Source organism: Piliocolobus tephrosceles, chromosome 2 (assembly GCF_002776525.5).
Source record: "Piliocolobus tephrosceles isolate RC106 chromosome 2, ASM277652v3, whole genome shotgun sequence".
NCBI lineage: Eukaryota > Metazoa > Chordata > Mammalia > Primates > Cercopithecidae > Piliocolobus > Piliocolobus tephrosceles.
Genome location: NC_045435.1, coordinates 92,087,799 through 92,112,317, shown reverse-complemented (window position 1 = coordinate 92,112,317; position 24,519 = coordinate 92,087,799). Strand labels below are relative to the sequence as shown.

The 24,519-nt window shown below is 43.8% G+C and overlaps 2 protein-coding genes across 7 annotated transcripts; one reads left to right on the top strand and one right to left on the bottom strand.

Moving 5' to 3' along the window:
- Positions 1 to 184: 184 nt before the first annotated feature.
- LOC111555545 lies at positions 185 to 1,823 on the bottom strand. The gene is made up of 2 exons (XM_023231732.1): positions 1,728 to 1,823; positions 185 to 1,550 (listed from the first exon to the last, which is right to left on the bottom strand). Exons 1-2 carry the CDS (start codon positions 1,821 to 1,823, stop codon positions 819 to 821), a joined length of 828 nt encoding a protein of 275 aa, XP_023087500.1. The 3' UTR covers positions 185 to 818.
- Positions 1,075 to 24,472, top strand: ZKSCAN7 (zinc finger with KRAB and SCAN domains 7). Of its 6 annotated transcripts, none has more exons than XM_023231629.2 (6): positions 1,075 to 1,382; positions 2,825 to 3,365; positions 11,020 to 11,188; positions 13,422 to 13,513; positions 13,815 to 13,941; positions 23,961 to 24,472. In XM_023231629.2, the coding sequence occupies exons 2-6, from the start codon at positions 2,943 to 2,945 to the stop codon at positions 23,978 to 23,980; spliced, it is 831 nt and encodes a 276-aa protein (XP_023087397.1). In that variant the 5' UTR covers positions 1,075 to 1,382; positions 2,825 to 2,942; the 3' UTR covers positions 23,981 to 24,472. The 6 variants fall into 6 exon arrangements, with proteins under 6 accessions (XP_023087397.1, XP_023087394.1, XP_023087395.1 ...); XM_023231626.2 differs by lacking the exon at positions 23,961 to 24,472 and adding an exon at positions 15,375 to 17,599; XM_023231627.2 differs by lacking the exon at positions 2,825 to 3,365 and adding an exon at positions 15,375 to 16,115 and having other exon boundaries at positions 1,093 to 1,382.
- Positions 24,473 to 24,519: the final 47 nt, after the last annotated feature.

The following is a 24,519-nucleotide window of genomic DNA, read 5'->3' as shown; positions in this document are numbered from 1 at the left end:
CTGGGGTTCCTGGTTTTAAATAGCCAAAACCTCCTTGTGAGATTTCCAAATGGAGACAGGGACCTTGATGACGGGAAACCACCCATTAGGATCAATGGACAAAGATTGCTCCAAGACATTACTTTTAAGCTTGTGGAAACTCTGGAGCAGGACTTCTGGTGTCTTTGTTTCTATCTTGGCTCATGCAGATATATGAGGAATGTATGTCAGGGCCAGGGTCAGGCCCAGGACACCTCTGAAATATTGCCATCCCTAGACAGTCCAGGAGACTGTTTACTTTGGGCCCTGTAAAGGACCTACCTCCTGCGCTATAATAAAGATACATAGTTAACCTTATCATACCCTTTGCCCTTCACCCATGGTCATTAGCACACAGGGTCTGCTCAATCACCTTTGTAACAAGGACCTGTTCATATCCTACTTCTGTAGTAAACCATTCTTCACAGTGAAGTTCACCTGGGTACCGCCTGCTACCCAGAGGCTAGACAACTGCCTCCTAGGTTACAAACTGTCCCCACACCTTCTCAATTTATCTGCCCCTTGATCTCCCTAGGAACCTCTACATGGACACCAGAATACTGGTGCTGTCTTAGGAAATATTAACTACATTTATGGGCCAAAATATCACAATTTCTAGACATGCTTCTTCATTTTTAAGATGGGAGATGCTTGCTGCTCCCTTCACTGAGACTTCAGATTGGGCATCACACATGGTATAACTGACTGCTCAGGATATGCCAGGCCTTTTGCTGTGTAGTGTCTGTTACCTCGTTCGGTGCTCCCAGCCCTGTGATGTACGCATTATGCTCTGCATTTTTTCAAATGAGAAAACAGGCTTGGAGGTTGGGTATCTTTCCCAAGGACACCTGGAGGAGAGGGGGTAGAGCTGGGATGCGTCTGGATTCCCCGACTATGTCCTGAGCGGGATGTGAGTGACCTGAGCCCTCGCGAGACCCCGCCCCCGCCCGCGGCAGGTAGCCGGGCACAGCCGAGAAGAAAGCCCTGCCTGATCTCCCGGGTGCGGGGACGCGCGCGCCCACCTTCGCGGAGACTTCCGGGATCCCGGAAGGGGCGGAAGTTGAGGCCTCTTTGGCTTCCGGCTCGGCCATTGTTTTCACTTTAACGGGCAGTAGAGGTGTCGGGCTTCGGTGCCGAGTGCCACTGCTAGTGGGCCCGGGCGCGGAGGGAGGCGCGGCCGGAGCTCGGGTGGCCGACGCTGGCCCGTACCGCGCTTCTTCCCGGAGGCAGGCGACGCGGTCCCCGTGACTCTCAGAAGCCCTCCAATGTGGAGCCGCTTCTTTGTCCCATACCCCTGACCATTCGTGTGTGGTACGGAGCCGGGTATCTGCGGGTACAGCGATGAAAAGGGCAGACGTGGCCAGGTGAGCGGCGCTGCTGAAGCCTGGTGTAACACGAAAGGTAGATCGCTGTTTTCCCAGCTCTTGCAGTGGGAAACTATGAACCGTCAGATTTGGGTCAGACCCAGGCTCAGAATCGCAAACGTGGAGCGTGACTTGAAAATGCAAAAATCCAATTGAGATTTTAAAGTGCTGAGCATTCGGAACACTATGGGAAGTAGGAGAATGGCCTGAACTTTCTACACGTTTGGGATCTTAGAGCAGAGTTTACAGATTATTTTAAAGTCCTTCTTTGTCTTTTTAAAGAGATTGAGACAGGGATCTGGGACGCTTGGTGAATTGGAAGCACAGCACAGATGCCCTAGTTACCAATAAGGTGCTGATTTTCAAACGTTCAAAGTTTATCTCCACTTCAGTATCAGTTAAATGTATCATATTCATTCGTTTCCCGATTATGTGTGCCATGTACACATGTGGACAAAGATGACTGGAAGTTAGCTCTGGCCTTTGAATCCTCCCAGAAAGCAGGGGAGACAGTCGTGTAAACCACAAACGATTACAGTGTGAGACGTGCTCTACTAGAGGTTTGAATGAAAAAGGTAGTTTGGGATGGCTAAGACAATAACCACCCGTCTAAGCCTAGTGTGATCAGGAAGGCTTTCTAGGGGAGGTGCATTGAGTAAAAAAAGGTCTGGTATTTTCTGATTCCATTTGGTTCCTTTCCTTTGGTGGCCATCCAGCAGTTTGGAGGGTGAGAGTGGTGAGTTGTGCATAAACCAGTTAAACGGTTATAGTGAGAGGTACACAAAGGGAAGCTACCAGCACTCTTCCTGATGGGGCAATCAGAAAAACCAAGAAAAAATTGCCTTTGTTCATGATCTTGACAGACAAGTTTGTCAAAAGTTGAAGAAGAAAAATTCAAAGAAAGAGTATGTGTGGCTTCTAGCTGTGTCTCTAGAGCTCTAGCTCCAAAGTTTCTTTATTTTGCATTTCTATCAGAAGAGGTTTGATCACCTACTCCCTACATTGGTCTATTTGTAATTTAAACATGAGTACTACTATACAAATTGTAATGCACATTATAAAACATACATTAAATAGGAGTTAAATAACTTAGTATTTTCTCTTGCACCCTTTGGGGTATCCTGCATTTCCCACATTGGAGACCATTGCTGTCTTTCTTGCATGGGTACTTGGGGTGAGTGGTTGGGGGTGTGGCTGGTTGTGAAGGGGGTAAGGCTAGGTGGTGAAGGGCTGTGAATGCGAGCCGTAGACCTTTAGATTTTATCCTGTAGGTTATGGGAGCCACTGAAACTTTAAGAAGGGCATCATTTGGAGAGATGCTTAGTGAGAATGCCCAGTTGTGTTCTTTTTTCCTGGAACTTTGTTTTTTAACTCAGTGGAGGATTGTCATCAGCCTGGGGCTGAATATTCCAAGAACTCTGATTTCACTCTTGTTTCTGTAGGCAACACTACCATCACCCCTTTCTCCAACCCTGAAAAACAGCTCCTGAGACCTGAACTCTAGACCATCATTTTAATCGGACCAATTGCAGCTGGAACAAGCTTCTCTTTGGGGTCACAATGACCACTTCAGGCAGGGGAAATTTAGGCCTCATCCCCAGGAGTACTGCTTTCCAGAAGCAGGAGGGGCGCCTGACTGTGAAGCAGGAGCCAGCGAACCAGACCTGGGGGCAGGGCAGCAGTCTCCAAAAGAACCATCCTCCTGTCTGTGAAATCTTCCGGCTACACTTCAGGCAATTATGTTACCACGAGATGTCTGGGCCGCAGGAAGCGTTGAGCCGGCTCCGGGAGCTCTGCCACTGGTGGCTAATGCCAGAGGTGCACACCAAGGAGCAGATCCTAGAGCTGCTGGTGCTCGAGCAGTTCCTGAGCATCCTCCCTGGGGAGCTCCGTACCTGGGTGCAGCTGCATCACCCTGAGAGTGGTGAGGAGGCTGTGGCTGTGGTGGAGGATTTCCAGAGACACCTCAGTGGACCAGAGGAGGTGAGCAGTTGGGTCTAGAATGGCGGCCTGATGCTTCTCTAATGCTTGGGTTCGCCTAGGCATGGGCATTCTCCACTTCCCAGGCCCTAGGCCAGTTTGCCTTAAGGGTTCCTGAACTTGTCCTGTGGATAGAGGGAAAACAGTTTTGTGCTCCAAGCCATAAATACAAAGCACATCCCAGCTAAGCTGTGTGATTCACCTTGTGAGATACTGTGTTCTGAGCCTAGCTTCATCCTGGGGATGTGCATGGTACTCCTGGCCGGCAGGGGATCTTCATGCTGGTTAGAATAGGGTGATCAGGGGAAGGCGGGCTTTTGGGTATGCTGATAATACGAGCCTTCATTTGAGACATTCTCTTTGCTCACTTCCTTGGACTTCTCAGAGTCAACTTTCTATTTTCCTGCCTCTTTGATTCCTTGAAAGGTGACATTTTGGGGCCTTGTAATTATTTATTCCTTTTGCTAGCTCTCCAAACCTAACTGGGATCTTTTTGCATCTTTAAATCTAATTTAAGTTTTCCCTATTGCCCGGAGTTCTCACAAATGTAATGGCAAGGTAATTTAAACTAGAGGGATAGTTGGGAAGAGTGAGCAGTAAGACACATTGGAAAATCTGGTTTCTAGGACCATAATGCCATCTAGCTCTGTGATCATGTGTTTCAGTCAGGATTCAGCCAGAGAGGTAGAATGAGTAGGAGAGAGGTGTGTGTGTGTGTGTGTGTGTGTGTTTATGTGTGTGTGCACGTGCATGTGCATGTGTAAAGAGATTTATTGCTGACTGGGCACGGTAGCTCATGCCTGTAATCCTGGCACTTTGGGAGGCCAAAGGGGGTGGATCACTTGAGGTCAGGAGTTTGAGACCAGCCTGGCCAACATGGCAAAGCCCAGTCTCTAACTAACAGTACAAAAATTTGTTAGGTATGGTGGCATGTACCTGTAATCTCAGCTACTGGGGAGGCTGAGGCAAGAGAATCACTTGAACCCAGGAGGCAGAGGTTGCAATAAGCCAAGATCACGCCACTACACTCCAGCCTGGGTGGCACTACACTACACTCCAGCCTGGGTGACAAAGCGAGACTTCATCTCAAAAAAAAAAAAAAAAAAAAAGGAGATTTATTGCTAGTAAGTGGCTTATGTAATTGTGAGGCTGGCCAGGCAAGTCTGAAACACATAGGCAGGCCGTCGACATGGGCAGCCCAAAACAGTGGCACAAGCTGAAGCTGCAGTGCACAGGTGGAGTTTCTTCTTTCTTCTTTGTCTTTTCCTCTTTTGTCTCCTTTCTTCTTCCTCTGTTTTTTTTTTTTTTTTTTGAGACAGGGTCTTGCTCTGTTGCCTAGGCCAGAATGCAGTGGCGTGAACATGGTTCACTGCAAGCTCAGCCTCCCGGCTCAAGTGATCCTCCCACCTTAGCCTCCTGAGTAGCTGGTACCACAGTCATATGCCATCACACCAGGCTAATTATTATTATTTTTTTTTGTAGACATGCGGTCTTGGTATGTTGCCCAGGCTTGTTCTTGAATTCCTGGCTTCAAATCTTCTTGCCTTGGCCTCCCAAAGCACTGGGATTACAGACATGAGCTACCACACCTGGCCTGGAATTTCTTCTTCATGGAACTTTTAGCTCTGCTTTTAAGGGCTTACAACTGATTGAATCGGGCTCATGCATTCATTCATTATCTAGTATAATCTCCCTTACTTAAAGTAAATTTATTATGTACTTTAATCACATTTTTAAAATAGTGTACAGCAACACCTGGATTGATGTTTGATTAGTACCAAGTTGACACATCAAAAGATCATCACACCATGGATAAGTTAGTTCTTCCTAATGAGTTTTAAATTGTTCCCCTATAATAGAAGCACGGTAGACTAGAGGTCCCTTCTACTTTATCCATTTGTACTTTATCAGGGGAAAACAGTACAGAAAATTTCCCAAGTTCCCAATATATCATTTTATTCAATGCTTTTTTTCCTGAGATAATCTCACCCTATTGCCCAGACTGGAGTGTGGTGGCACAATCTTGGCTCAATGCAACCTCTGCCTCCTGGGCTCAAGTGATCCTCCCACCTCAGCTTCCTTAGTAGCTGGGATCATAGGTGTGAGCCACCACACCTGGCTAATTTTTGTATTTTTAGTAGAGATGGGGTTTCGCCATGTTGTCCAGGCTGGTCTTGAACTCCTGAACTCAAGAGAGCCACCTGCCTTATCCTCCCAAAGTGCTGGAATTACAGGTGTGAGCCACCACACCCAGCCTATTCAATGCTTTTTAAAAAATGATTACATATCACTAGGGAATCAGTTCTAGTTGATCAGGATCCTGGGGCTAGACATTTTTCCAGGATTATCAGCAGTACACATTTGTCATTATCAACCATCATTTTCTTTGTGTAAACAAGTAAGCACATATGAGTAAATCAACTGTCACAAGGGTCTAGAGAGCAGCTGAGCCAGCCATGGCAATGACAGGTAGCTGTAGACATATTTAGAGAACCATTTAGTGAGGGTGACAGAAGGAAAATTTCCCTATTTCTTGCTTGGTTTTGCTTAAGGAGTGAATGCTTCCTCCATTAAAATTTCCAGCTAGCCTCAGAAAAGGGTGACTGTTGAGTCACAACCCAAGAAAATGACTAACAGTTGACAGGTGAGGCAGCTGAATGCTCATGGCTCCAGCCTGGGAGTAGGGTCTTTGGAGTCCATTTCTTACTCTCCCACTACTGTCAGTGTTGTTTTCTGACATGAAGACATAAGGGCAGTACTGTCTTTCATCAGTAGGGGTTCAGAAAATGTTTATAGTATGGCTAAATGAATAAACAAAGCTTTTCCATGGAAGTTTGCCAAGAGGAGATAAAGGAGGGTCCAGGTAAATTGGAGTCATTTTGCTTATCAGGAGCAAGCCACTTTATTGCTGCGGAAGGAGCATGTACATGTGTGCACATTGTGGCTGCGAAAGGGTTGTACAGTGATCCCTACTGGGCTGCAGAGTCATACAACTTGCAGAATTCTTTTGTTTCCTGTATCTTTTTCTTTTTCTTTTTCTTTTTTTTTTTTTTGAGACAGAGTCTTACTCTGTCACCCAGGCTGGAGTGCAGTGGCACGATCTCAGCTCACTGCAAGCTCCGCCTCCTGTGTTCACACCATTCTCCTGCCTCAGCCTCCTGAGTAGCTGGGACTACAGGTGTCCACCACCACGCCCAGCTAATTTTGTGTAGTTTTAGTAGTGACAGGGTTTCACCGTGTTAGCCAGAATGGTCTCGATCTCCTGACCTTGTGATCCTCCCGCTTCGGCCTCCCAAAGTATTGGGATTACAGGTGTGAGCCACTGTGCCTGGCCTGTTTCCTGTATCTTTTTTCATCTCCTGCCAGGGTTACAAAACAGGCAGTGCAGTAATCATTATCTCCATTTGACAAGTGAAGTGAGCACCTGTAGTAAGCATTCCCTTGCCCAAAAGATTTAGCTGAAGTGTGGTTGTTTCTGATTACCATCAAATGTGAGGACCAGGATTTTCCATCTCCCTAGTTTCTAAGCCAACAGCTTTTCTCTAGGGTCTTGCTGTGGAATGCTGTATTAGAATGAGTTTTTCATGTTTTCAAGGAAAGGAAACCTATGATTCTGTATTAGTCTGTTTTCACACTGCTATAAAGAACTACCTGAAACTGAATAATTAAGAAGAAAAGAGGTTTAATTGGCCCACAGTTCCACAGGCTTAACAGGAAGCATGACTGGGAGGTCTCAGGAAACTTACAATCATGGCAGAAGGCAAAGAGGAAGCAAGGACCTTCTTCACACTGTGGCAGAAGAGAATACACATACTTTTAAATGATCAGATCTCATGAGAACTCACAAGAACAGCAAGAGGATCCAACCCATGATCCAGTCATCTCCCACCAGGCCCCTCCTCCAATTCGATGTGAGATTTGGGTGGGAACACAAATCTAAACCATTATTATTCTGCCCCGGCCCCTCCCAAATCTCATGTTCTTCTCACATTGAAAAATACAATTATCCCTTCTCAACAGTCCCCCAGACTTAACTCATTTCAGCATTAACTCAAAAGTTCACAGTCCAAAGTCTCATCTGAGACAAGGTAAGTCCCTTCCACCTATTAGCCTGTAAAATCAAAAACTAATTAGTTACTTCCCAGATGCAATGGGGATATAGGCATTGGGTAAATGCTCCCATTCCAAATGGGAGAAATTGGCCAAAACAAAGGGGCTACATGTCCCATGCAAGTCCAAAACTGAGCAGGGTAGTCATTAAGTCTTAAAGCTCCAAAATAATCACTTTTGACTCCATGTCTCATATCCAGGGCATGCTGATGCAAGAGATCAGTTCCCAAGGCCTGGGGCATACTAGCCCTTGTGGCTCTGCATGGTATAACTGCCATGACAGCATTCACCAACTGACATTGAGTGCCTGCGCCTTTTCCAGGCAGATGGTGCAAGCTGTTTGTGGATTTACCATTCTGGGGTCTGGAGGATGGTGGCTGTCTTCTCACAGCTCCACTAGGGAATGCTTCAGTGGGATTGTGTGGGGGCTCTAATCTTACATTTCCCCTTCACACTGCTTTAGTGTAGGTTCTCCATGACAGTTCCACCCCTGCAGCAGACTTCTGGCTGGACATCCAGGTGTTTCCATACCTCCTCTGAAATCTAGGAGGAGGTTCCCAAACCTCAACTCTTGCCTTCTCCACACCCACAGGCCCAACAACATGTGAAAGCTGCCAAGGCTTGGAGCTTGCACCCTCTGAAGCCACAGCCTGAGCTATACCTTGGCCTCTTTTAGCCACAGCTGGAGCTGGAGTGGCTGGGACACAGGGGACCATGTCCTGAGGCTGCACAGAGCAGCTAGACCCTGGGCGTGGCCCATGAAACCACTGTTTTCTCCTAGACCTCCAGGTCTGTGATGAGAGGGACTGCCGTGAATATCTCTAAAATGCCCTGGAGACACTTTCCCCATTGTCTTGGCCATTAAAATTTGATTCCTCTTTACTTACTCAAATTTCTGCAGCAGCCTTGAATTTCTCCTCAGAAAATGGGTGTTTCTTTTCTACCACATGGCCAGGCTGCAAATTTTCCAAATTTTTATGCTTTGCTTCCCTTTTAAATGTAAGTTCCAGTTTCAGATCTCTTTGTTCACAAATATGAGTGGACACTTTTAGAAACAGCCAGGTCACTTCTTGAATGCTTTGCTGCTTAGAAATTTCTTCTGCCAGATACCCTGAATCATCTCTCTCAAGTTCAAAGTTCCACAGATCTCTAGAGCAGGGGCAAAATGCTGCCAGTCTCTTTGCTAAAGCAGAGCAAGAATGACCTCTGTCCCAGTTCCCAATACGTTTCTCATCTCCATCTGAGACCACCTCAGCCTGGACTTCATTATCCATATCACTGTCAGCATTTTAGTCAAAACCATTCAACAAGTCTCTAGGAAGTTCCAAACTTTCCCACATCTTCCTATCTTCTTTTCAGCCCTCCAGACTGTTCCAGCCTCTGCCTGTTACCCAGTTCCAAAGTTGCTTCCATATTTTCAGGTATCTTTATAGCAGTGCCCCACTTTCCTGGTACCAATTTTCTGCGTTAGTCCATTTTCACACTGGTGTAAAGAACTACCTGAGACTAGGTAATTTATAAAGAAAAGAGGTTTAATCGATTCACAGTTCTGCAGACTTAACAGAAAGCATGACTGAGAGGCCTCAGGAAACTTAAAATCATAGTGGAAGGTGAAGGGGAAGCAAGGACCCCCCTTCACATTGTGGCAGGAAAGAGAGAGCACACAGAGGAAAGTGCCACACACTTTTAAACAATCAGATCTCATGAGAACTCGCTATTACAAGAACAGCAAGGGGAAAATCTGTCCCCTGCCCCACCACCATGATCCAGTCACCTCCTACCAGGCCCCTCCTCCAATTCAACATGAGATTTGGGTGGGGACACAAATCCAAACCATATCAAAGTCCTAGATAATGAACAGGAACTTTACCAGGATTAAATTATTAGTGAATTACAAAGTTGAATTATCACAATGCAGTAAGTTCTATCTTAGGCCAATACCCAAAGCTCCTGTACTGAAGAGCTGTGACTCCCATTTTAGAGAGTCTTTCAGTTTCAAAGAACGTTTCAGTGGGAAAGCTTGGGAACTACAGAATCCAGGGAGCCTGCTGGTCCTACCACTACACTGGTGAGGTGTATATTAAAGGAGAGAGTCCCTTAACATCTCAGCAGATGCAGCCTAATGGGGGAATCCTGTGTGGTTTATTGAATAACTTATTTTTACCTTATGGTGTGCTGTGTACATACCAGAGCAAGTGAACTTTAAAGTGTGCCTTATTTAGATAATAGTTTAGGTTTTTCTGCCCTACATGCTGTTAAAAGGAGTAATCATGAGATTGTGAGGAGTCGGTTTGGTGACAATAAGCAAGGGTTAGAAATAAAATGTCTATGTTCTGAGGTATTCTCAAGGTTTCTACAGGTTAGTGTGTCTGATCTTATTTTGCTTTTTAAATATAAATTATTGGGGAGAGATAGTACATATTGAAAACTGAGTTTGCAGATAACCTTAAAGTCTTAGCAAAATATCAAGAGGAAGTCAGTCAGCAGATATTAATCAAGCACCATTGTAGGGCTATATGTTGTTTTGGAGCTAGTGATCAAGACAAAAGTTCTTACCCTCAAAAAACTTACACTCTGTTGGGGAAACATAGACAATAAAGACCTAAGTAAGATTACTTAAAGATTAATACATGCAATCTAGAAATTATAATTGGTTAATTGAGTCTGACTATCCCTGCTTTGTCAGTGTGCTCGGGGAAAGCTTCTCTGAAGAGGAGACACTTTTGCTCAGAGAAATTGGAAAAGCTCTCCAGGTTTGCCAGCCACTGTTCTGGGTATTGCTTCAGCTGTTAGCGTCAGTAGCATTATTTGTGCTCATGCACATACACACATTTATCTTTTTTTACATCCTTCATACTTCCTTTTTTGTTTGTTTTTGTTTTGTTTTGTTTTTGTTTTTTTGAGACAGAGTCTCACTCTGATCTGATCTGATCTTGGCTCACTGCAACCTCCGCCTCCCAGGTTCAAGTGATTCTCCTGCCTCAGCCTCCCAAGTAGCTGGGACTACAGCTGCATGCCACCACGCCCGGCTAATTTTTTTGTACTTTCAGTAGAGACAGGATTTCGCCATGTTGGCCAGGCTGGTCTCGAGCTCCTGACCTCAGGTGATCCACCCACCTCGGCCTCCCAAAGTGTTGGGATTACAGATGTGAGCCACTGCGCCAAGCCTATCCTTTGTACTTCTGATTGTTTTTTTCTGTCAGCTAAGACCCTAGAGAATGTACTGAATTGCTCTCCTGGCTCTCTTTTTAAATGGTTCTTCATAAGAAAATATGTGTCTGAAGACCTGACACAAAGTGGAAATGGTTATAGAATCTGGTCCTCAGGCTCCTACCAAGAGGGTCAACAGAGGGATGGCAAGTAGAATTGCAAACTTTAGATTCTGCTGTCAGCCTTTTTCCCCCAGTAGGCTGTAGTGGTGGGGCTGGAAGGACACTCTGGCTCTTCTTTTCCCTGGCTTTCTTTCTGGAGGGAGCTGCTTAGAGGTTTTGGGTTCAGTACCTTGAAGGATGCTCTTTTGAACCCAATTGTATTTCCCTGTCTCTAGGTTTCAGCCCCAGCACAGAAACAGAAAATGCATTTGGAGGACACAGCAGGTCTGGGTGCAACAAAGGAATCCCCTCCTACATCACCCCTCAGTGGGGGCTCAGCCCCTGAAGCCCACCAGGAGCCTCCTTATGACCCAGGGACACACCACCTCCTCAATGGGGACTTCGGTACTTATCTCCCCAGTTTTGGCCCTAAGTCATGCCTCCCTTCTCTCCTGTGGAGTCTCTTTTCCTTTATCTGCCCATCTCCTACTCCATGGAATCCCTCATTGCCCTGCTGTATGTCCTCCTTCCCTAGTGACCCTGTTTGTTCCTTTTGCTTATTCTCTAATCATTCATGTAGTTAGTAAGTTTTCATCAAGGACGTGTCATAGGAAAGGCACTGTCAGAGACCAGAGAGATGTAGTACATCTATTGTCACTGATTTCAAAGAGCTTGTTATCTAGGTGGTAGGACGAGTTAGTCATGTGTAAGAAGAGGCAACCTCATAAGATGCATGTGAATGATATCTGTCCTCAAGCATTTGATCCTGTCACAAATGAGCATGTGGGCATTGGAAAAAGTGATCACTGGGTAAAAAGCAAGATCATTGTGGGCTGGAACTGGTAAGGGATGCTTCATGAAGGAGGTAACAGTGTATTGGGCAGTAAAAATGTGGAAGAATTTTGAAGGGGAGAAAAAAGTAGTGGGCATGCCATTAGAAGATACAGCAAGGACCCTAAGCTGGGGATTCCTTGAGACCTGATTGAGCTGGAGTTAGGGAAGACTGTATTTGGGAACCTGGGCCTTGTTTGTACAGGACCTTGAGATTGAGGCAGGAATATTTTGGGAGTTAGAGGATAATGTGTTAGAAATAGTATTTCAGGAGGATTACTCTGGCACAGGTGAGCATTATGGATTGAAGGGGAAGGAACCTTAGTTAAAGGCTGGTGCAGTAGAATAGATGTGAGGCAATTAATGCCTGAAGTGCAAAGAGAGGAATGGGCAAGGATAAATATGAAAAATGTTATCATGGAAGCATCTATGGAACTTGAGTTTGAAAGGAGAGGCAGGGGAATTAGAATGTTTTGGCCAATGATGGAATAATTGAGGGAAATAGAGAAATCTGAAATAAAGGTGATAAGAACATTTTATTTATTTATTTAATGTTATTTATTTATTTTTTTAAGAGAGATAGGGTCTCGCTCTGTCACCCAGGCTGGAGTGCAATGGCACAATCGTAATAGCTCACTATAGCCTTGAACTCCTGGGCTCAAGAAATCCTCCCACCATGGCCTCTTAGAACTGCAGGCATGCCACCATGACCAGCTCTTTTTTTTTAAACTTTGTATAGAAATGGGATCTCCTGCTGGGAGCAGTGGCACACACACCTGTATTCCCAGCACTTTGGGAGGCTAAGGCAGGTGGATCACTTGAGGTCAGGAATTTGAGACCAGCCTGGCCAACATGATGAATCCCTTCCTACTAAAAATACAAAAATTAGCCAGGTGTGGTGGCAGGGTACTTGTAATCCCGGCTACTCCAGAGGCTGAGGCATAAGAATTGCTTGAACTTGGGAGGCAGAGGTTTCAGTGAGCCAGGATCATGCCACTGTACTCCAGCAGAGTGAGACTCTGTCGAGAGAGAGCGAGAGAGAGAGAGAGAGAGAGAAAGGAAGGAAGGAAAGAAGGAAGGAAGGAAGGAAATTGAAAGAAAGAGACAGAATGAAAGAGGAAAGGAAAAGAAAAGAGGAGGGGAAGGGAAGGGAAGAGTGAAGGAAGAAAAAGAGGTCTCCTTATGTTGCCCATGCTGGTCTTGAACTCCTAGCCTCAAGCCAGCCTCCCACCTTAGCCTAGAACATCCATCCATTCTAGACACTGAACTTAAGATGTTGCAGGACCCCCAAGTGAAATGCCCCATAGGCAACAGGAAGCATGTGGTAGGGGTCTAGGAGAGAAGTAAGAACTGTGAGAGCAGTATCAAAGCAATGAGAGTTGGTCAGATTGCTGATGGAAAGAACAAGGAAGCACTGGGGCCTGAGTTTTAAGGGGTCTATAATGAGAGGGCGGGAGCAGGAAGAGGAACCAGGGCATGAGGAACTACAACTGTGAGGGGAAAATTAGGGCTGGCTGGTGCTAGGGAAGCCATGGGAGAAAAAGTGTGGCCAGAATAGCTTCCTCGAAAAAGGTTGAAGAGAGTGAGGGCTTGGAGGAACACCCAGTTCTCAGCTTAATCCAGGACCTTGTACTGTGCCCTTCAGGGAAAATTCACAGCACTCTTGGGATAATGCCTTATGGAAGAGGTTAAGAGTCAGTGTGTGTGGAGGTGCCTGGGTTCTCTTGAATCCACTTATTGGGAATATAGATCTTATGGGAGCCGGAAGCAGAGTTTGTCCCACTCATAGCTTTCTTTCCTCCCTCAGCTCAATGTGCTTCTCCAGTTCCTACCCTTACTCAAGTGGGGAACTCAGGAGACCAAGCAGGGGCAACTGTACTTCGGATGGTCAGGCCCCAGGTGAGCTTGGTTCTTTGTGTTTTTACCACGTTCCCATTAGTCTGGTCCAGGAATGGCTAGAGGTCTCACCCCCAGGACTCTGCCCCATCTAAGACTGTTCCTGTGGCTCTCCTGCCTCATTGCTTCCCCTGGAGGTAATGGACTCTATCTTGCCCTGGACTTGTCCTTTTGGGGTGTCATCTCAGCTTCTCTCTCCCACACTTTTGCCCACGAAGAGCCCATACCCTGTGCTCTCTTTACCAAGATGACTCTGCCCCTCGGGCTATGAATGTTAATGAGTGATCGGAGCTTGTCATTCCAGGATACTGTAGCGTATGAGGACCTGTGTGTGGACTATACTCAGAAGAAATGGAAAGGTCCCACACTCAGTCAGAGAGCCCTGCAGTGGAACATGATGCCGGAAAATGACCACAGCATGGCCTCCTTGGGTAATAGATTCTGTTTCCTAGTCACTTAGAGTCTGCATGCTGCACATTCTCTTTTCTATATTCCTTGTCTCTTTAAGCTTTTTACTATGAAAATTTCCAAACATAGATAAACTAGAGTGAATAATATAGGGACCCTGTCTGCATTCATCACTGAGATTCAACAATGATCAGCATTCTCTTCACCTCATTATGAATTGATATAGTGTGGTTTAGGTAGGGCTTCTTAGTTGTAAGGAAAGAGAGCCATTCAAGTTATTGTTAAATAAGGAGCTGTGAGTCATAGGCTTAAAGGAATGAGAACCTGGAAGAAACTGATCAGCCAGACCAGACTGTGGGAAGCAGGGCCTTGACCCTGGGAGCCTGAACAGCAAAAGCAAATGCATGTTGATGCCCATGTTCCGGTGTGAATGTAATGCAGCTGCTCACAGGGTATCTGTTTTCTCTCTGCTTGTCCTCCTCCTGCTGCCCATTTTCTTCACTGTGAATCTTTTGTCGTTTTCATAACTCTTTTCTAATTGTACTTTCTGTTCTTTTATACTTGTTGCTTGCTGTATCTCTCGATGGCTTGGCTTCTCTCCATGCACCACTTCAGCTTCCACTGCTACTCACAGTGCCTTAATTTTGCCCTACCTCCAGTTCCAAATTTCCTCAGAGATGGACTTCCATTGCTATAGCCATTACCCATCATCTCATTTGGGCAGAGCTTTGGCCCAGGCCACAGCAGAGGCTGAAGCCTAACCTACAGATAAGCTGCCATTGAGTCTAGTACCTGGTGTCTGTCCAATCACCTGTGGCCCATCATGGGATGCTCAGGGTCACTTGGCACAAAGCATGGTTGCCTAAGCATCCCTCTCTGCAAACACTGGGGCAGAGCAGTTTCCTGAAAGGGCTTCTTGGAAAGGCAGATCCTGTGGTTGATGAGTTTATCATATAAGATCTGTTCTTTTTGTACACTTTTCTTATCATACCTCCATAATAGAAATTTCCAGTCAATTCACTCTCATATTTTTTCCTGTCTCCTTCTTACATTTGGCTTGAGGTATTTGCCAGCCTCCTCTCTCCCAACATGTTTTCTGATAACAATGGAACCATGCAATGTTATGGTTGGAAGGGATCTTAGAGTTCATCACTTTACTAAGGCGACATAGCACGAGAGTAACTTCTGTAAGATCACAGCATGCTTTGCAATCCAGTTTTTTGCTTTCCAATGGCCCTTCTGACTTGGTTGTGCTGGCTTAGTATCTTTTTTCCACCCATCTTCACTGACCATCTTCCCCTTCCTTGTTTTTCTATCCCTAGGGAAAAAATGAGCTATTAATATTTCCAATTTTGCTCTTGTTCTCAATGTGTCATCTAATTTCTTAACCATAATGTGACTTTTTTTCAGGTACGTTAGCTCCTAATGATTCTTGTCTTCTTTCTTTTGGCGGCAGGTGAGAACATGATGAAGGGTTCAGAGTTGACTCCAAAGCAGGAAATTTTTAAAGGATCAGAGTCATCTAACAGGACATCAGGGGGACTCTTTGGGGTGGTTCCTGGGGGAGCAGAGACTGCTGATGTTTGTGAAGATACTTCCAAAGAGTTAGAAGGACAAACCTCAGATGAAGAAGGGAGCAAGCTAGGAAATGATTTCTTGGAAATAACAGATGAAGATAAGAAAAAATCCACAAAAGACAGATATGACAAATATAAGGAAGTTGGGGAACATCCACATCTGCCCTCCAGTCCTGCTGAACATGAAGGAGTTTTAAAGGGACAGAAATCCTATCGATGTGATGAATGTGGCAAAACTTTCAATCGGAGTTCTCACCTTATTGGCCATCAGAGAATCCACACTGGAGAGAAACCCTATGAGTGTAATGAGTGTGGGAAGACCTTCAGGCAAACCTCCCAGCTCATTGTTCATCTCAGAACCCACACAGGGGAAAAACCCTATGAATGCAGTGAGTGTGGAAAGGCGTATAGGCACAGCTCCCATCTCATTCAACATCAGAGACTCCATAATGGGGAGAAACCCTATAAATGTAATGAATGTGCAAAAGCCTTTACTCAGAGTTCCCGACTCATTGACCACCAGAGAACCCATACTGGGGAGAAACCTTATGAATGCAATGAGTGTGGAGAGGCATTCATTCGAAGTAAAAGTCTTGTTCGACATCAGGTCCTGCACACTGGTAAGAAACCTTACAAATGTAATGAGTGTGGGAGAGCTTTCTGTTCCAATAGAAATCTCATTGACCATCAGAGAACCCACACTGGAGAGAAGCCTTATGAGTGTAGTGAATGTGGCAAAGCCTTCAGTCGGAATAAATGTCTTATTCGACATCAGAGCCTCCACACTGGGGAAAAGCCATACAAATGTAGTGAATGTGGGAAAGCCTTCAATCAGAACTCGCAACTCGTTGAGCATGAGCGAATTCATACTGGAGAAAAACCTTTTGAATGTAGCGAGTGTGGTAAGGCATTCAGTCTGAGTAAATGTCTTATTCGGCACCAGAGACTTCACACAGGTGAGAAGCCCTATAAATGCAATGAGTGTGGAAAATCCTTCAATCAAAACTCACATCTTATTATACACCAGAGAATTCACACTGGTGAGAAACCTTATGAATGTCATGAGTGTGGGAAGGTCTTCAGTTATAGCTCCAGCCTTATGGTACATCAGAGAACCCATACTGGGGAAAAACCCTATAAATGCAATGATTGTGGGAAAGCTTTTAGTGACAGCTCACAGCTTATTGTGCACCAGAGAGTCCACACCGGAGAGAAACCTTATGAATGTAGTGAATGTGGGAAAGCCTTTAGTCAGCGTTCCACTTTTAATCACCACCAGCGAACTCACACTGGAGAGAAGCCCTCAGGTCTGGCTTGGTCAGTTTCTTAAGGTGTGATTCTCTGAGACAGAAAGCAAGGACCTTTGAGTTAAGCATTCTTTATAAGAAGGATGCTCTTAGTGGTTTCCCAGAGCCAATAGTCACAGTGGACCATTTCCTACTTGCTTTTCCTTGGATCACTAATGTGGGAGAGTAGGAGTAACTTATTCCAGTTCTTACCCATTATTAGGACGGTAAGGACTACACATGTCATTTAATTGTAGATTTCCTTTTTTTTCTTTACTTTTAAATTTTAACTTTTAAAATCTATTTCGTTTCTTAGTTATGCATCTCATAATCAGACTCCCCACTTTTCAAAGACAGAGATAATATCTTCTCTATTCTATTCTGCTTCCTACATTTCACCATTTATACAAAGTCATTCGACAAGGTTGATTCATGCCTTTCTGCCTCGTGGCTATGGCCCTCCCCATCTACTCTTTAAACTTTAATCTATAGCCTTTCATCAATTTCATTCCCTATCTAGAAAACATTTTCTTCTGTTTGCTAATCTTTGTCTCTCACAATTTTTGAAATCCATCTCATCTCTGAAATAGTTCCTTCTTCAAGTACTTTTTTATTTTTCTTCAACTTCTCTTGATTTGACCTCAGTGCTTTGAATTCACTGGTGCTACAATATGTATTGTTAAATTGCCTTGTAAATTTTGCGTGTCTGTATACTTTTATACCAACTTATTGTAGGCTCTTTGAGGTCAGGTAGGTATTTCTTTTCCATATAGATAGTATTTTGTACATACCAGTTGTTAAATAAATAATTTGTAAAATCTCAACTGTCACACTGAATTATCCTTAAAGTATGCACGATCTTTCTCCCCTCCCCAGCTGGACCAGCTGATTCTCAAGATGGAAGTCCATCTCATCATAGAATATCACATACAGAGATCTTACTGATATCTTTTGCATATACTCCTCGAAGTCTTACTACTGTTACTTCATCCTCAAAATGCAAATGGATTTGTGTGTGTGTGTGTGTGTGTGAAAGAGAGAGAGTGTGTGTGTGAATGTGTGTGTATCTAGGTATTGGATTGGGCAATAATATCCCACTGATACGGACTTTCCCTCTGTGCTGATTCTAGTTCTGAATTTGCTAACTGTACCCTGCTTCCTAAATCAACAGATTAAAAACTTTGTCAAAATTTACTGCACAGAAGACTTGACTTTCATAGCAGTGGTACAGATGATGGAAAATCCAGCTAGCTAGCCACATTCCCTGATGCTTGGAATTCACTATGACTAGACTTGTGGCAAGATAATAGATTCACAGTAATCTGTTTTCCTTATCAACTAGTCCTATCTACCTACAACTGCCATCTTAATTTAAAGAAGAGAGCTATACCTTTAATTATCATAATTGTCTTCTGGACCATCTTTCATTCCCCAAAGACATAAGAAAAGAAATCTCAGAAGATTTTCTCTCCTTCTGCCATCACATGTCAGTTCATGAGCTTGAACAACTTTTCCCTTCCACCCTTGCAATATGGCCCAGATCTGGGGGACCTTTGCCTCTGGTGTCCACCCCCTTCTCTTTCCATCCCCTAAACTTAACAGGTTTACAGGATCCACAGTGTGACAGAGTAGAGGAGGAGGCTAGAGGAACCATGTGAGTTATATAATCTGGAGGGGAGATTTTTTTGAGGTGTGGTGTATGTTTTAACAAAGAAGAAAGAGTGGAGTTGAGGCATAAGAAAATCAGATTAGATGTGATTCCAGGGTGACATCTCAGGCAAGTTTAGAAAGAATAGGAGTCCTGAAAACATTGAACCCAGGACAGAACTGGAAATTTGCCACTTATGAATATATATTTTAGATTTGTTTTCAATGATATGTTTAGTATGTGTTTCCGTTTTCCTTTAGAAGATATGCAGATAGGACTTCTTCATTGTTTTAGTTTGGAAGCTCCCAGATCCCAGGGACAAGCCCAACCCTATATGAGCACATAGGTCCAGCCCTCCACCCTGAGCTGGACATTTCTGGTTAAGTCTTCAATAGAACGATCCTGCTTATTGGATGTTGCAGTTTTACCTTCTGGTTCTTGTCTGCTCATCGCCTACCACACTAACACTTTAGAGGTTGGGAACCTGCACTATTCATAACTAAGGTGGGAATAGTAGGGAAAAAAAAGAGTAGATGTAGGGAATACTATACCAATGTGGTGTAGTTGTCATTAAACATTGCCTTGACATGCTTAAAAGCCTCAGGCTTTTGGATGGAGGAAAATTGGCTGCATTTGAAAGCCATATCTCAAATTACATTGGTTATTGCTAGTATAAACTTTAATTTTAAAAATTTTAATCTGGATTATTGTGTTGCTGAATTATTTTTAGTTTTAATTGTTTTTTTGGTTTCATTTTCTAGGTATATAATAAATTAATGGCTCCTTTAGCTTTAAATTTTCTTTTTTTCTTGGAGACAGGGTCTCACTTTCTTGCCCAGGCTGGAATACAGTGCTGTGATCATGGCTCACTGCAGCCTCAACTTTCCAGGCTCAGGTGATTCTCACACTTCAGCCTCCCAAGTAGCCGGGACTACAGGCGCATGCCACCATGCCCAGCTAATCTGTTGGTATTTTTTGTAGAGATGGGTTTTCACCATGTTGCCCAGGCTGGTCTCGAACTCCTGGGCTCAAGTGATCTGCCTGTCTTGGCCTACCAAAGTGCTAAGATTACAGGTATGAGCTGGCCTTATTTTCAATCTTATGCCACTTACATTGTACATTAGCAAGAACTTCCAGAAATGTTGAGTACTAGATAACAGATCTTCTATGTCTTGTTCTTAAATCTCAGGAGGGATGTTTTTAGTATTTCACATTTTCATTTGCGGTCATTGTTGGATATTGATAAATATTCTGTTACATTTAGGAAGTTTCCTTCTAATCTTATTTCTAGAGGAAGCAGGGTAATATAGTGGTTAACGACACAGGTTTGGGCTGGGCACGGTGGCATGTGCCTGTAATCCCAGCACTTTGGGAGGCTGAGGCGAGCGGATCACTTGAGGTCAGAAGTTCGAGACCAGCCTGGCCAACATGGCAAAACCCCGTCTGTATTAAAAATACAAAAATTAGCTGGGTGTCGTGGCAGGCACCTGTAATCCCAGCTACTTGGGAGGCTGAGGCAGGAGAATTGCTTGAACCTGGGAGGCGGAGACTGCAGTGAGCCAAGATCGCACCATTGTACTCTAGCCTGAGTGACAAGAGCACGACTTCATCTCAAAAGAAAAAAATAAAACCACATGTTTGTGCCCAGCAACCTAGGTTCAAATTCTGGGTCCAGTCAGGTGTGGTGGTTCATACCTGTAATCCCAGTGCTTTGGGAGGTGAAGGCAGGAGGATCACTTGAGGTCAGGAGTTTGAGACCAGCCTGGCCAACACGTCAAGACCCTGTCCCTAAATAAATTAAAAAATATTAGTTGGGTGTATTGGTGCATGTCTTTAGTCCTAGCTACTCAGGAGGCTGAGGCAGGAGTATTGCCCGAGCCTGGGAGGTCATGGCTCCAGTGAGCTATCATTGCACCACTGCAATCCAGCCTAGGCAATAGAGTGAGACCCTGTCTTTAAAAAAAATCTGCATGTCCACCACTTTGTTAGGTGTGTAACTGTGGGAAAATCACCTAGCTTCCTTGTGTCTCAGCTCTTCCATCTATAAAGTGGAGCTACTTCATAGGGTTGCAAGGATTAAATTAGTATATGTAAGGTACTTAAAACAGTGCTTGACACCTAGTATACACTGTAATAAATATTATATTAAAGCTTTATTAGGAATAGTTGCTAAGTTCTATCAAGTTATAAAAATCTAAAAGTTCCCAAATAATTGAAATTTTCTTGTATTCCTGGGATAAATCTATTTTATTTATTTATTTATTTATTTATTTATTTCGAGACAGAGTTTTGCTCTTGTTGCCCAGGCTGGAGTGCAATGGCACGATCTCGGCTCACTGCAACCTCCGCCTCCAAGGTTCAAGCGATTCTCCTGCCTCGGCCTCCTGAGTAGCTGGGATTACAGGCATGTGCCATCATGCCAGGCTAGTTTTGTATTTTTAGTAGAGACAGGGTTTCTCTATGTTGGTCAGGCTGGTCTCGAATTCCCGACCTCATGTGATCCAACCACCTCGGCCTCCCAAAGTGCTGGGATTAACCAGCGTGAGCCACTGCGCCTGGCTTTTTTTTTTTTTTTTAAGTTCAGAAGTAGATTCAATGTGCCAATGTTTTGCTGGCTGTGCAAAATGAATTTGAAAGTTTTTTTTCTTTTATTACTCTGGAAGAGTGTGTGTAATATAGCAGTTATTCCTTGAAGGCTAGCTAGAAATGACACATCATATATACATACATTTTTTTACGGGTGTTTGGATGTGTCAGGGTAGAGGGACTTGTTTTAGCATCCTTGCAGATTTTTTCCATGGTTTTGTTCTTCAAGTTTTCTACTTCTGTGTAAATTTTTCTAATACGTATCTGGAAATCATATTTACTATTCTGTCAAACATTGGCATAAAGTTACACCTAGTATTCTGTAATATTATTTTCCTCTGTTCTGTATATGTAATTAGACCTCCTTTTCCATATATAGTCGTTCCTCCGTATCCACAGGGAATTAGTTCCAGGATGCCCCTACCTTGGATATCGAAGCCCTCAGATGCTCTCTTACAGTCAACCCTCCATATCCTCAGAATATGTGGATGCAGAACCCACAAATACAGGGGGCCAACTGTATAATGTTTTACATTTTGGTTTCCTTTCAGTTTTGTTTTTTTTTTTTTTTTTACTTTCAGGATTACTGAAGGCAGTGCATTTTGTTTCTCTTTTTGAATTTCATTTTTCTTGAATATTTTTTTCATATGTTCTTTTACTACCTTAAGTTGCTGAGGCTTTGCATTGCTTTACATGCATTTGCTTTTTCCTCATTAGTGAATGATGAATGCAGTCCTAATATTTGTCTGTAAATACGGAAAGTGGATTTCCTTTTACATTCCAAGTAGGTGCTGTTAAAACTGTCCCTTTAGATCTGAAGCTAGAAGGCTAGTTGTAAATTTACGTAACTATGCACTTCAGCAGTAGAGAAGCAGCTTCACATTTTGCTAAGCTGGTTGAAAATTTTTCACTCAGGGCCAGCATTTATATCTAGCTTTCTTTTTGGCTCAGCCTCCAGGCTAGTTAAACAGTGGAGCCTCCTTCCAAGTTCTCTGTCTCATTGGAAATAGCTTGGTTGTGAAAGAACTGAATGTGGAAAACCCTTCAGTCACAAGTCATTACTCCACATTGGAAACAAAATCTTCTTTTTTTTTTAAGTGACAGGGTCTCACTCTCACCCAGACTGGAGTGCAGTGGTGTGATCATGGCTTATTGCAACCTCAACTTCCTAGGTTCAAGGGATTGTTGCACCTCAGCCTCCTGAGTAGTTAGGACTACAGGCGCATGTCACCACACCTGGCTAATTTTTAAAATTTTTTATAGAGACAGGAGTCTTACTATGTTACTATGAACTCCTGGCCTCAAGCAACCCTCCTGCTTTGGTCTCCCAAAGTGCTGGGATTACAGGTGTGAGCCACCATGCCCAGCCCAGATAACCTATTCTTAAGATATGTGAAAACCATTCAGTTGTAGCAAACATCATACACAAGAGACTTTGACATCAGATAAATCATATGAGTTAGAGAAGTTTTTGGTTTTTAGAGGTGAAGAAATCATTCATCATGAGCTTCCATATTTTGCACATATTTCTGAAAAATATTCCTAAAGTGGAAAAGTTTTGTTATACAACACATAGTTTCTGGTACATGAGGGAACCCACGAAAAAGGGTATCAGTAAACAGTGTTACAGAACTTCCAATTTAATATATATATATATTTTTAGTCAAACAGAATTCAAACCCAGGAGACAGTTTAGGTGGTCAGACATGGTAAAGGTGCTAGGAGTGGTATACTTACTCACTTATCTCTTAAACATGCAATGAAAATATTCTACAGCCAAACCCTTGTCATAAACTCCAGCCCTGGTCATTCAGCTTCTGAATCCAGCAGGAAAGGTCAAGAGATGGTGGATGTTAACAAGTGATTGAGTACTGTCCCATGTTGGGAGACAGTTCTGTCAAGGTGTTGACCTTTTTCTGGAGTACTACAAAGCAAGCATTCCTGAAAACCTCTAGGGGTTAGGGACAGATTGTGAATTTGTCCATTGTGAATATGCACATGGTGGCACTATAAAAAAATTGAAAGTAAATCCCCTATCCCTAACATCAGGTCATGTTCTGCCCTGATGGGGACCAGTAGAATTTGCCACAGTTGGGTACAGGAAGGTATTGTGATTACAGCTGGCCCAAGAAACACCTAGTGGTGCTAGTACTTGATCCAGGATAGGACATTTTAGATTTATTATTCACCAAACCATAACAGTCCTCCACTAATATATGCACAGGGTCACTTTACCCAGGTGGATGCCAAGTAGGGTGAGATGCAGACTCCCTTTTAAGGCATGTGAGTGCTTTACGTGAAAACACAATAGGAGAGCAATGTATGATGGCCCACCTTTCTGGCCTATGGGTATTTCTGAAATTATACCTGGTTAAGAATTGTCAACTGACTAAAATCACAATGTTTTTTCCCCTTAGATGGCGCAGTCCACAAACTTAAAAAGACCTGACCAGCTAGATGTTTATTTCATTTACTCAAATGAGTTAGAATTTCCTTGGCAGATAGATGTCATAATAAATATTGAAATTGCTGCGTATTTAGGCAATTATGACACACAAAAAACACCCTGATTTCTGAGCAGTGACATTATACTTGACTGAATAAATAGATTTTTGTAGGAAAACGTATGCTTGTGGATAAGGGCAATAGAAGCTGGATACAGCCAGGCTGGAATCTATTTTTAACATATATTCTAGTGACCGTTATGTTCTCTAAAATTTGAGAATGACTGGACTAGAATTTTGGGAGTAATCATTCCTCCCTGGGACCAGATGTGGGGTTAGCAGCTTGAATCAGAATGAATGGTCCCACCCACCCAGAGTAGGTGAAAGGGAAGAATAAGTAAGTTGAAGATCACAGCTCCCCTAATGTACATGAATATTCTTGTGTGTGTGCGCACGCGTGTGTGTGTGTGTGTATGACTGAGTTTTGCTCTTGTCGCCCAGGCTGGAGTACAATGGTGTGATCTTGGCTTACTTCAATCTCCAGCTCCTGAGTTCAAGTGATTCTCCTGCCTCAGGCTCCCGAGTAGCTGGGATTATAGGCGCCTGCCACCAGGCCCAGCTAATTTTTGTATTTTTTAGTAGAGACAAGGTTTCACCATGTTGGCCAGGCTGGTCTTGAACTCCTGACTTCAAGTGATCCACCCGCCTTGGCCTCCCAAAGTGGTGGGATTACAGGCGTGAGTCACCACACCCAGCCTATTCTTTTTAAGTTTCTTGATGTAGTGGCAATAGTCTTGTGCTCTTCAGCACAGTGTCCTGAGTTCTACATCCCACATCAACTGAGGGTGTGAACTTGTGGAGGACTTACGTCCGAATCTCTTTTTCAATCTCTATGCAATGTGGCGGAGTTGTGCCACCTACATGAGCCAATGGAGAAGAAAGCTCCTGGTATACTTTAAGTATTCAACAATATTAAATATTAAATATTTGTCAATTGATGAAGTACCTCAAAAGCTTGATTCTCAGACTCCTTCTTAGATAAATCATTCCCTAGATTGTC

Excerpts from the sequence above, each read along its gene's own strand:
- LOC111555545 (XM_023231732.1), bottom strand. The coding sequence starts at position 1,823 with ATGGCACACATAATCGGGAAACGAATGAATATGATACATTTAACTGAT. Across the intron at positions 1,551-1,727 it reads TGAAAATCAGCACCTTATTG|CACTTTAAAATCTCAATTGG; the intron begins GTAACTAGGGCA and ends CCGAATGCTCAG.
- ZKSCAN7 (XM_023231626.2), top strand. The coding sequence starts at position 2,943 with ATGACCACTTCAGGCAGGGGAAATTTAGGCCTCATCCCCAGGAGTACT. Across the intron at positions 11,189-13,421 it reads CCTCCTCAATGGGGACTTCG|CTCAATGTGCTTCTCCAGTT; the intron begins GTACTTATCTCC and ends TTCCTCCCTCAG. Across the intron at positions 13,942-15,374 it reads CCACAGCATGGCCTCCTTGG|GTGAGAACATGATGAAGGGT; the intron begins GTAATAGATTCT and ends TTTTGGCGGCAG.